At 60.2% G+C, this 11647-nt stretch overlaps 1 protein-coding gene across 2 annotated transcripts; it reads right to left on the bottom strand.

Moving 5' to 3' along the window:
• Positions 1-248: 248 nt before the first annotated feature.
• Positions 249-10308, bottom strand: LOC306811480 (ras GTPase-activating protein 4-like). Of its 2 annotated transcripts, XM_079325228.1 has the most exons (20): positions 10144-10308; positions 5856-5912; positions 5342-5455; positions 5006-5067; positions 4759-4888; positions 4411-4492; positions 4121-4252; positions 3952-4043; positions 3609-3732; positions 3349-3502; positions 2956-3020; positions 2651-2763; positions 2388-2574; positions 2028-2165; positions 1608-1931; positions 1394-1531; positions 1183-1318; positions 989-1109; positions 840-898; positions 249-736 (listed from the first exon to the last, which is right to left on the bottom strand). In XM_079325228.1, the coding sequence occupies exons 1-20, from the start codon at positions 10287-10289 to the stop codon at positions 615-617; spliced, it is 2496 nt and encodes an 831-aa protein (XP_079181354.1). In that variant the 5' UTR covers positions 10290-10308; the 3' UTR covers positions 249-614. The 2 variants fall into 2 exon arrangements, with proteins under 2 accessions (XP_079181354.1, XP_079181353.1); XM_079325227.1 differs by having other exon boundaries at positions 1608-2165.
• Positions 10309-11647: the final 1339 nt, after the last annotated feature.

Here is an 11647-nt window from a genome sequence, read left to right as displayed (position 1 = left end):
CGGGGACAGGGCTGCCAGCGGGGCGGGGGGATGGCAGCGGGGACAGGGCTGCCAGCAGGGCGGGGGATGGCAGCGGGGACAGGGCTGCCAGCGGGGCGGCCAGCCCCACACAGTGACTCCATCAGCACTGTCAGCAGCCCACTGCAGACACCGCAGTGACCAGCTGGGACCAGCATGAGCATTGGTGACAGCACCAGTGCCACCAGCTGACACTCCAGAGCCGCCACCACTGCCAACAACAGCCACCAGCAGAACCACCAGTGCTGCCATCCATAGAACCACCAGCAGCAGCAGGGCGGCCAGAAATGGCACCAGCAGGGACATCAAGCAATGGCAGCAGTGCCACCATCAGTAGCACCAGCAAGAGAATCCCCACCAGTGCTTTCACCAGGCCACCAGCAGAGCCACCGGTGATGCCACCACCAGTGATGCCACCAGAAATGGCACCAGCAGAGACCTAAGAGACGTCACCGATTCAGCTGTCACCGGCAGCAGCACCGGTGGCACTGGCAGAGCCCTGGCCATCCCCCCCATCCCCGACAGACAGACGGGACAGGCTGCAGGGTACAAAGTGCCTTTATTGCCGCGGTGCCCGGGGCGGGAGCAGCCGGCGCTCACGTCTGCAGCTGCAGCAGGGCGGGGGCCGGGGGCTCGGGGGGCTGCGCCCGGCGGTGACAGCTCTCCAGCTCCCCCAGCACCGCGAACAGCCGGCTCAGCCCCTCGGGCAGGGCAGCGTCTGCGGGAGAGGGGAGGGACACTGAGAACCCACAGCTCCCCCTGTGACAGCTCCCAATCAGGGCATCCCCAACAGGACCCCAAAACCCCCACCCCAAACCTACCGTCACCCCGCGGGCCGTTCTGGGCATCCTCTGACTCCAGAAGCTCCCAGTACTTTTCCCTGGGGAGAGGTGAGGAGAGGGCCGGGCCCTTGGCAAGAGCAGAAGGGGCTGCAGGGGAGGTGTGGGGGGTCCCGGGGACAGGCACTCACCTGAGGGTCCCCTGGAGGCCCTGGAGGTGGTGGAAGAGGCGCTGAGCCTCCACTGTGGGGTCCAGGGGGTCACTCCAGTCCTGCAGGGTGACGCCGTGCCGGGTCCGGTCACATCCCAACCCTGCGGGACAGCAGTGTCACCATAGTGGGACACCCCCAGCACCCCCGCGGGGCTCGGGGCCACCTCCCCATACCTGTCCTGTCCCGCTGGTGGCAGCAGCTCCACTTGTCGCCGCGGAACACGCCGGGGTGGTAGGAGCGGAGCACGCGGGGGTTGTTGCCGCACACTTTGCGCAGCGCTGACAGCCACTGGTTCAGCTCGTTGACACACTGCGGGGTTGGGGACAGTCAGAGGGACCCGGGGCTGTGACCCCGCGCGGGGTGTCCCCGCTGTCCCCGCCGTACCTTGCACTGCAGGTAGGCTGTCTCCTGCTGCCCGCCCGGGGCCGTGTACACCACCTGCATGACGTGCGAGCTGCCAAAGCTCTTCTCCTCCACCTTCTCGGCCGCCAGGATGTCGCCCAGGGCGATGGCACCGATACGCTGATGGAGGGGACACACACACAGAGGGGGTCAGCGCCACCCCGCTGCCACCCCCGCCCCTCCAGCACTGCCGTACCTCTGCACTGGGGCTCTTGCCGAAGCCGAGCGCCTCCCCGGTGAGGCAGAAATGGAGTTTCTTGCCGGCGGCAGCAGCGAGCAGCGGCCCCTTGCCCCGGGTCTTGTGCACCAGGAGCAGCCCCTCCTTCACCACGGCCGGGGGGGGCCCTAGCGGCCGCCCCTCACCCTCCTCCTCTCCCCCGTCCTCCTCCGTGCCCACCAGGCGGGTGATGAAGTCCCTCATGCGGGCGGTGCCCTGCTGCAGGGCGGGCAGCAGCGGTGACAGCCACGTCTCCTTGGCGCGCCCGGCCGCCGGCTCCATGTTCCCCACCAGCTGGATGGCCTGGGGACCCCGGGGAGGCAGCGTCACCCGGCTGTCCCCAGCAGGAGGCAGCCAGGCGGCCCAAGCCCCGGTCCCGTGTCCCCGTCCCTGTCGCACCTTGGCCAGCAGCAGCAGCGTGCGGCTGGTGCGCGCGTCCGCGTGCGCGTCCCGCAGCTGGAACAGCTTGGGGCTCATCACGGCCGGCGAGAAGAAGCGCAGGCACAGGAAGCTGGTGACAGCCACAAATTTGGCGTGCTGTGACCACCGAGGGGGTGGGGAACACACGTGAGGGTCTCTCCCAGCATGGGATAACCCCACCAACAGCGATGCGCCGGTGCCCAGGGCTGCTGTCCAGCCCCGCTCGCTGCCCCCCTGCCCACGAGGGGACCCCACTGACCGCAGCTGACCACACCCAGACACCCTGTCCCCTGGGGCTGTCCCCGTCTGACCCTGCGCCGTCCCCCGCCCCAGCCCCACCTGGTGCTGCGGGAAGCGCTCTCCGACGCGCTGGAAGAGCTGGCGGAAGGCGGCGCGGATCAGGGGCGGACACGCCGGGGCCGACCTGACGATGGCGTCCAGGAGCTCGCCCAGGTAGGACTGCAGGTGCTGTCGGCCCTGCTCGATCACCTCGCCCTCCGTCTGCACCCTGTGCAGCCCCGAGCAGCTGCGGGTAGTGTCACTGTCACTGTCACCGCCAGCGCCGGGGCCACCCCTGCCCTGCCACCCCACGAGCCCCTTACCCGACGTCTTTGATCTCCACCTTGCCAGGGTCCAGCTCCACGTATTTCTTCTCCTCAAACACACGGGAGATGGTGGGTCCCAGGACAAAGTGCAGGTATGGCATCCCTGTCACCTGCCGAGAGACCACACAGGGGACAGTGATGGGCCAGAGATTTGGCACTCGACACTCCCAGGGTTACCCAGTGGATTTTCTCCAGCCTCCCAACCCTGGGGGAAGGCACAAGCACACCAGCCTTCCCAGTTCTTCCCCTGGGAACAGCCCAGGGCCAGGATGACCTGAGAAGAGCAGGTTTTGGTGTGGCACCTTGAGGAAGGACTCCATCGATTTTGAGGCCAGAGAGTTGCTCCGGAACAGAGTGTTGGGCTCACCTGCAAAACAGGAGAGGGTCCGTGGCCTGGGGGATAGCCACAGGTCATCCCTGAGCTGCTGCAATCATGGGGGTCATTCCCACAGGCTCTGTCCTGCTGCCCTGGCCATTTCCATGGGGGTTATGGGGATTTCCTAACCTCAAACCACCTGTTCCTCCACCAACTTCAGCCCATGAATTTGTTGGGATCCAAACCCAACAGATCCCACAGTGTAATTGCTGACCTTCAACCACCACTCCCAAAAAATGCCCACAAAAGGCTCTGGAGGTTTTGCAGCCCCAGGAGATGATAAAGAAGCCTCCATCTCCACTCTCCACTCCAGCCTTACATGGCTTGGCCAGCTCCAGCTCGAAGAGCAGGTCCAGGAACTCCTTGACCAGCCCCTGGCCCAGGAAGAGCTTGACCAAGCTGATGGCAACCTCCTGGCGGCACTCAGCCGTGGTGGTTTCGTCCAGGAGGGTGACCAGGTGCACTTGGCCATCCTGGAGGGAAGAGGCACCATAATGTGACAGCCCAAGGCAGGCAGACACCACAGCACAGAGCTGGGAAATGGGGGTGCTCCAGCAGGGCTGGGCATGGACCCCTCACCTGGCACCCCGACTTCACCTCCTGGCACAGGAGCTGCACCAGGGGCTGGTAGCAGTGGGAGGGCAGCACTGTCTCATCCCGAAGCTTCACCTGCAGCTGCAGCGAGCCCAGGCTGCCCCGGCGCCTGCAGGAGCACGGAGTGGGTGGGTGGGTGGATGGTGGATGGATCCATGGATGGATGGATGGATCCATGGATGGATGCTTCACAAAGCAGGATATGACCTGACACCCCAGGCTACCCCTCCAAAGTGATGATGCATCCCAGGAAAACCCCCCTCCCTAAAGCTCCTGAGGGTACTGGGACCACCACCAGCACACCCCAACAGCTTGTGCCAAAACTCACTCATGCTCTGTTGGTTTGGACTTGTCTGGCCACAGCCTGAACCACCCCTCCTCCTGCCCGGCCGCTTCCAGCCCCTGGATGCTGAACACCACCTGGGAGGGAAGGCAGCAGAGGGCTGGGTGTGCAGCTGGGCAGGATCCCAGCAGCACTGAAAGGGTTTGGGGCTCACCTTGCCCAGGAAGTCGTTCCTGCCAACCAGGTCCCAGTCCCACACCTCCACACAGAGCTTCTCCCCGGCGGGCTCGGCCAGCTCGAACTCGAAGGTCTCGTTCCAGCGCGGGTAACAGGATTTCTTCACCACCTGCAAAGGCAGCAGCTGTGTCCCCTCTTGCTGGGTGGATCTGTCTCTCAGGGACACCAAGCTGGGGATGCTGGGGGACAGGGATGGCTCTAGGTTTCCCCATGGACAGATTCCAGCTGCACCCTTGGCAGGCTGGGGATGGCTGAAGCTGCACTCACAGTGCTCTCCTGCGTCTTCCCGTTGTAGCGCAGGCGGACAAAGGGGTCAGAGGCACCATTCCTGTCCTTCCTGGCCAAATCCCTGCCAAGAAGAGAGGGAATTAACCAGCAACTTCCCAAAATACCTACAGGCACCCGTGGCACCCACTCCTCTCCCAGGGAATCTCAAGATACATGTCCCAAAGACCTGCAGATGAGACCCTGCCCCAGCACCCGCAGCACCTGCTGGGTGATGAGGACAATGCTGTGCACCCAAAGGACTGGATACACCAGAGAAACTGAGCCATGGAGCAGCTCAGACTCACTACAAGTGCACACACAGCCCTGCCAGCCTCGTGCCCCTCTCACCTGGCCTCCAGCACGGAGCAGCGCAGCCGCCGGCTGCCCTGGCTGCCCAGGACCTGCACCCGCAGGTGGATCTCCCCCTGCACCTCCTCATCAGGGTCCACCTCACTGAGGCTCATCCAGCCACTGTATCCTGTGAGAAAAGGGGGGATCCCCACAAAGGGGTCATTGGAGAACTCCTCAGGAGCAGCTTGTCCAAAGGGTGGGAGATGGGGCCCTGCTGGGACCCCTCAGCCACTCGTTGCCCTACCCTTGGGGTGCTCTGCCAGCATGTCCCGGGTGATGCAGACCTTCCCAATAATGTCATCACGGCTGGAAAACAAAAGTGGGAGCAGGACATGGCATGGGATTGGTGCTCAGATAGGATAGCCCAGACTTTGGGGATCCTGGATTGGGGCCACCATGGTGTGGTACATCAGCCACCCTCTGTTGCCAGCTGGACAATATCCTTGGGAGATAACTTCACCCATCCATGTCCCAAAGCCCAGAGCAGTGTGGCCAGCTGATTCTCTGTTATCAACAGCAGAGCTGAGCATGTAGAGAGCCAAAGCCACCACCTGAGTCCTCAGGCTGTGCCCCACCTCACCTGAGTGCATCCTCGTCCATGACATAGATGGAGATGCTGTGGAAACCTGGCTGCAGCTGCAGCTCGTATTCCTCCCCCCAGAATGGGGACAGTGTCTTCCACACGGTGGCAGTCCTGTGGGGCAGGTGGCACTGGTGACAAGAGGGGCAGGGCTCCCTCTCTGGGGTACTCCCCAGCCCTGGGACCTTCCCAGCTTTTGCATGGCTGAGGGCAGCACCCAGAGTTTGGAGCCCTCAGCTGGGGCAGGGATGAGTCTCTGTCCCTGTCCTTGCCCTGTCTTGTGGCTCTGGGCTGGCAAGACACAGGGGTGGGCTGTAGGGGAAGGGGGCCATGAGCTGTTGGACACTTCTGTGTCTGCAGGAGCATCTCAGCCCAAAGTATGGAATAATAACGAATAACAATGATCTTAACAATAATCATAACAATAAAGTGCCTGCAGCAGATGGAGACCTGCCAGGAGCAAGGTTTGGGGCTCAGCAGTTTTAGGGACCAGCCAGGGACCTGGGCCACTCACCTGATGATGGCCTCATCGTCGATCTTCACAATGCAGTACGGGTCACTGCTCCCCGTGCTAGAAGGACAAGGGACAGCTCTGCCAGTGCCACCAGCCCCAGCCTGGCCACCACCCAACCCACAGGACCCTCATGGCCACGGGTGACCAAAGCCTTCAGCCCTGACAACCTCCACCTTGCAGAGACAAAGCCCTGAGGGTGAGGCTGGGCTACAGAGGCTGCCAAAAGTTTCCACGGGGGAATTTGGCCACAGCTGCCAGCACAGGGTGACCCCAGCTTGGCTTCCAGACCGGGGACACTCCTCCCTGGCCGTGTCCGGCCACTGGGTCCTGCTGGCTGCCAGAAGTGGCTTTTCCATTTCCACACAGGAAGGCAAGGAGCAAACAAAACCCACCCTTTCCCCGAAACAGCTTCAGGCACCTGCAGCCCAATTTCACACACTGGGAGGCTGCTGCAGCCCCAGAGTGTCCCCAGACCCCCCAAAACTCCCACAGGGAAGGGGACACCCCTAGGGACACCCCAGGGATGCAGAGGATGTGAAGGGCTGCCACCACTGTGCTCTGACCACGTTGGGGACAGCCCAAGTCACCCTTGCCAAAAAATAATCATGGTTTTACAGCTTATTATTGCCCTGGTTCATCAGAAACAGGGTCAGGGGTGAGAATTCCAGCCAGGGACAAAGCAGCCAGGACCTGGGGGCTGGCCAAGGTCATGGAAGGGTTGTGGCTCCCATCCCACAGGCACTGAGCAGCTTGGAGCACGGATAACTCATTAACAGCAATCCCAGTGGCACTGTCAGCCAGCCACCAGCATCCTGGAGAAAGGGAAGGTGCCTGTGGACTCCAGGCACCGAATGATCTCCACATCCCAAATCCAAGGAGGCTGAGAGGCAGCTGCTGGGGGGATTGAAAGGGTTTTGGGGACAACTGAAAGAGTTTGGAGGAATCCAGAGGGTTTTTGGAGGGGACTGAAAGGTATTTTTGGGATTCAAAAGGGATTGGAGGAGACTGAAATTGTTTTGAGCAGGATTGAAAGGGTTCTTGGGAGTAATCAGAAGGTGGTTTGGAGGAATCAAAAGGGATTGGAGGGGGCTGAAACGGTTTTGATGAGGACTGAAAGGGGTTTGCAGGGATCCAAAAGAGATCGGAGGGGACTGAAAGGGTTTTGAGGGAGACTAAAAGGGAATTTGGTGAAATCAAAAGGGGTTGGAGGGAACTGAAATGGTTTTGATGAGGACTGAAAGGGATTTTGGGGGATCCAAAGGGGTTGGAAGGGACTGAAAGGATTTGAGGGACTCCGTGCCCTGCAGGGATTTCTCGGGGCGGTGCATCCCGGGTTCCACAGTGACATCCCGGGATCCACAGTGACATCCAATGGTACCACAGCGACATCCCGGGATCCACAGCGACATCCCGGGATCCACAGCGACATCCCTGCTCCCGGGCACTCCCAGCCCGGCCCCGCGGCTGCAGCAGTTGCCGGGAGCCGCTCCCGCTCCCGCTCCGCGCCAGCCCCGCTCCGCAGAGGATTTTTAGGCAGAGCCATTAAGCAGAGCCCATCGCGGGCATTTCCTGCCTTGTGCAAACCATCGGGGCTGCGGGAGCGGGCAGGCGGAAAGGGAACAGCTGCCAGCTCCAGCTGCGCCCGGCAACCACAGCCACAAACCCTTGTCCCCAGCGTGGGGACATCAGCTCCTGGTGGCCACCCAGGCATGGCGTTTTCCAGAGATTTAAACACAGGATGGGCAGAACCCGTGCCCGAGCTGCCAGGAGGGGCGCAGATTTTGGATGAGATGAGGAGAAATCGCTGCTCCAAAGGCGGAATGGGTGACAGCGCCCGCAGAGCATCCCTGTCCCGGGATGTCACCGAGGGATTTGTGGCGCTGCTGTCGCTCGGGCAGCTCTGCGTGCAGAGAAGGAGCAGGAAAGGGGAAGGGCTTTGGAAAAGGGAAATGAGAAATGAGCCCAGGGGAAGGGGGAAGGAACCCGCAGCCGCCCCTCCGGCAGCAAAGGAGCCGTGGAGGGCTGGAATTAAAAATTAACTGGTGTAGGCAGCAGCGCTGCTCTGCCCTGGGGAGGTGGTGAGAAGAAATAAATTTGAAATTTAAAGAAATAGTAGAAGTGAAAAGGAAAGGAAAAATGGAATGGTAAGTGAAAGGAAAATAGAATTGAAAAAGAAAAGGAAAATAGAAGAAAATTTGGCTAAAAATGTAACTAAAAAAGAAAAAAAAGAAAAGAAACATGGAATAAAAAAAATTTAAATGGAATTGAAAAATAGAGGAAATAGAGGAGAAATAAATAGAGGAAAATAAATAGAGGAAAAATAAATATAGGAAAAAAATAGAGGAAAAATAAAATAAACCACGGAATAATAAATGAAGAAAGAAACAAGGGCAAAAATTAAAGGAAAAACTAATGTAAAAAATAAATAATTAAATACAAAGTTTAAAAGAGAAAATACTGAAATAAAAATAGAATAGATTAGAATAAATTAAAGATTAAAAATTATTGGCGTTATTTATTATCCTAACATTCAAATAATCCGATAAAATAAATAAATAATAAAACAGAAATTCAAATAAAAGGAATTAAATGTCACGTTTAAAAAATCAATACTAAATAAAGTAATTTTTAAAATGAAAAACCATTAAAAAAAAAAATCAGGCACACCCTTTCCCTTACTTTCGTGGGGTAAAGATAAGGGGGGCTCCCATCACTCCTTGTGCCAAATCCTGCGGGATCTGGGGGTTCCCCATGGGGATTTTGGGGTGCTCCATCACCCCCGGCTGTTGCCAGCAGGGTCTGAGCTGCCCATGCAGCGGGGACACCCCGCAGAGGGAATTCCCCAGAGGACACCAGCGATCCCAAAACCGTGCCAGGGCAGGGAACCGGATCCCCCGAGGCGCTGGGCAGGGGAGGGGGCCGGGGCCAGGCACGGCCAAGGTCGCGCTCGGGTTTCCCTCCCCCTGTCCCAGCCCAGCGCCACGTCCCAAAGGCACCGGTGCGGAAAGCTGCGCTCCAGGCGCTGTGGCACAGCAGCTTTCCGGCTCTCCCAAAATCCAGAGGCTCCCGAAAGCCACAGCCCGCCCGTGCTGGGTCAAGCTCCGGCGGGGACTTGTGCCAAGGGATTTAAAAATCAAGCCCTGACACACGGGATTTAAAAAAAAAAAAAAAAAAAAAAAAAAAAAAAAAAAAAAAAAAAAAAAAAAAAAAAGTCATGTTTCTTTCCTTGTTTATCCTCTTTTTCCATGACGGCTGCAGGGATTTTTGCTGGTTTTCCGGCTGCCGAGCGCTCCTCAGCAGCTTCCCGCTGCCTTGGTGGCGGAGGAGGGCACCGCGCTGCTGTCCCCATATCCCGCCCCATAAGGATCAGAGCCGTGAGGAGAACACCGGGATTTTCTGGGAGGGAAATCCCGAGCCAAGGGCTCCCCCCAGCCCTCAGCCAGCTGGGATGGAGCCGGGGCTGGGGACACAGCACCGGGCAGCCCCTGCTCCTGTGGGGACGGAGGCACCGGGTCCTGCTGCGCGGCCGGGGTCCCTCTGTGGTGGGGACAGCCCTGCCCCGGGGCAGTACAGGGGAGCCCCCAAAGTGGGAGCACTGCTTGGGGTACTCAAAACACTGCTGGGGGCATCCCACAGCACCTGAACCCATCCCGCAGAGAGTCCCCAAATCGGGGGGGGGGGGGGTGTCTCAGCACTTCTCAAGGAACCCCCAAAGCGCTAAGAACTGCTGGGGGCACTCAAAAACGTCCTGAAGGGAACCCCCCCTGAGCAAGGGGAATCCCAAAACCACACTGGGGGAACCTCCAAAGCAAGGCAACAGCAAAGCCATCCTAGAGGAACCCCCAGAGCAAGGGAGATTCCAAAGCCACCCTATGGGGAACCCCTGAAGCAGATGCACTGCTGGGGATACCTCAAATCTACCCTGAAGGAAACCCCCAAAGTAAACTCAGTGCTGGGGGGGAGACACTAAAGCCACCCTGGGGGGAATCCTCAATGCAGGACAACTCCAAAGCCGTCCTGGAGGGAACACCCCAAGGGGTGATACCCCAAAAGGGGACCCTAAAACCACCTGGGGGTGAGCCCCTAAATCACATGCAATGCTGGGGGACCTCCAAACCGTTCTGGCCAAGCCCCCAAAGCAGAGAGGAGGCTCTAAGGCCATCTGAGGGTGGTGTCCCCATCAGGGACCTGTTGGGGGGCCACCCCGCAGCACCCCAGGGAAAGCGGCGATTCCCTTGGGGATGCCCCCGCCCCGAACCTCTCCCGGCCCCCGCGGGGGGACACTCACATGTCCTTGGCGGGCAGGTTCCTGCCCTCCACGATGCGGATGGAGAGGGCGCTGCGCCGGGCCATGGCGGGCGGGCAGCGGAGCCGAGCGGAGCCAAACGGCGCCGAGCGCGGCCTCGAACCTGCAGCCCCGCGCACAGCGCCCATGTGCGGGCCGGCGCCGGCGGCCGCCAATCAGCGCGCGGGGGCGGGGAAGGGGGCGGGCCTGGCGCAAACCCGCCGCTCCCATTGGGTGATGCTATCGGCTGTCGGCCAGGGGGTGTGGCCTGAGTGGAGTGGGCGGGGCCGGGTCCCCGCGCTGCCGGGGTTCCGCGGGGTCCCCTCGCTGTGTCCCCTCGGTCCCCTCTGTCCCCTGTGTCCCACTCAGCCCCCGGCACCTCCCGTAGCTTCAGGGCAGTGCAGCCTCAGCCTGCCCAGCCCAAGGCCTGCCTGCATTGGACCAAACCGACCCCAGACCCCTCCGCGCCGCCCCGAACCTGGGGGGCTACAGCATCTACCGCGCTGCTCCACACACCAAAACTCCACCGGTTTATTGATTTTTGACCTATTATTGTTTTCAAAGTACTGCATCTCTCTGCTGAAGCACATCCGAGGACAGGTGGCATTTCTGGGTTCTTGTGGTCCCCTAAATACCAGCGGAGGAGGGGGAAACCCTCCCCTCCCCATGATGAGACCCACCTGGGCTCGAGGGCTCCGCTGGAACCCAAAGCTGGGGCTCAGGGCTGTGCTGGCCATGGCATTTTCTCCGCGGGAACACTGTGGGGACACTGCAGCAACACGCTGGGAACACAGTGCTCTGTTCCTACAGAGCTGCCCCTCTGCCTCCCCCGCACAGGGACAGCAAGGGGACACGGTGCAATCCCTGACACCATCTCTGAGCCTCCCTGTGTGCCAGTTCCAGCCCCACAAGCGATTTGGGCCACATGTCCCACCCCAGCAATGCACACGGGTGACAGGTAACACCCCCACCCCAGCCCTCGAAGCCTTTTGCAGCTGAAGCAGTTGTTTTATTTCGGGGCACCGGGTGTAGGGCGGAGAGGACCCGCTTTTGCCGGCTGGAACCATCCGCCCGTTGCTCCCACGCTGATCTCGGCAGGAGTTAATCGCTGGATTTGCTTGATTTCCCTTGGCCGGGCTCCACGGAGGCGGCTCGGGCAGAGGGGGGGCAGGTTGCTAACACCCCTCCCGTGTGGCACAAGGACACCCCGTAAGGGCGCTGTGACCGGGCTGGGGCGTCAATGTGATGCTGCCCTTGGCGTGGCGCCTGCGGGGGAAAACGGGGCTTTATAAATATTTGTGTATAGTGTATACAGGTACGCACACACCCCTGCCCTGACTCCACCCACAACGGGGCTGTCTCCAGCACCAGCGGGGTCTCATCCTGCCCGGGCTGCAGGATCAGGGCATCCACAGCCCTGAAATCAACATCAGAGACCCACACCCCGCTGTAGGATCAGGAATGGCGGATGCGGTCCCTTCCAGCCGCTGCTACAGGATCAGCTTCC

Source organism: Erithacus rubecula (genome assembly GCF_903797595.1).
Source record: "Erithacus rubecula genome assembly, chromosome: 22".
Classification (NCBI taxonomy): Eukaryota; Metazoa; Chordata; class Aves; order Passeriformes; family Muscicapidae; genus Erithacus; species Erithacus rubecula.
Note: the sequence above shows the minus strand (reverse complement) of the source record. Positions and strands in the feature narration are given on the sequence as shown.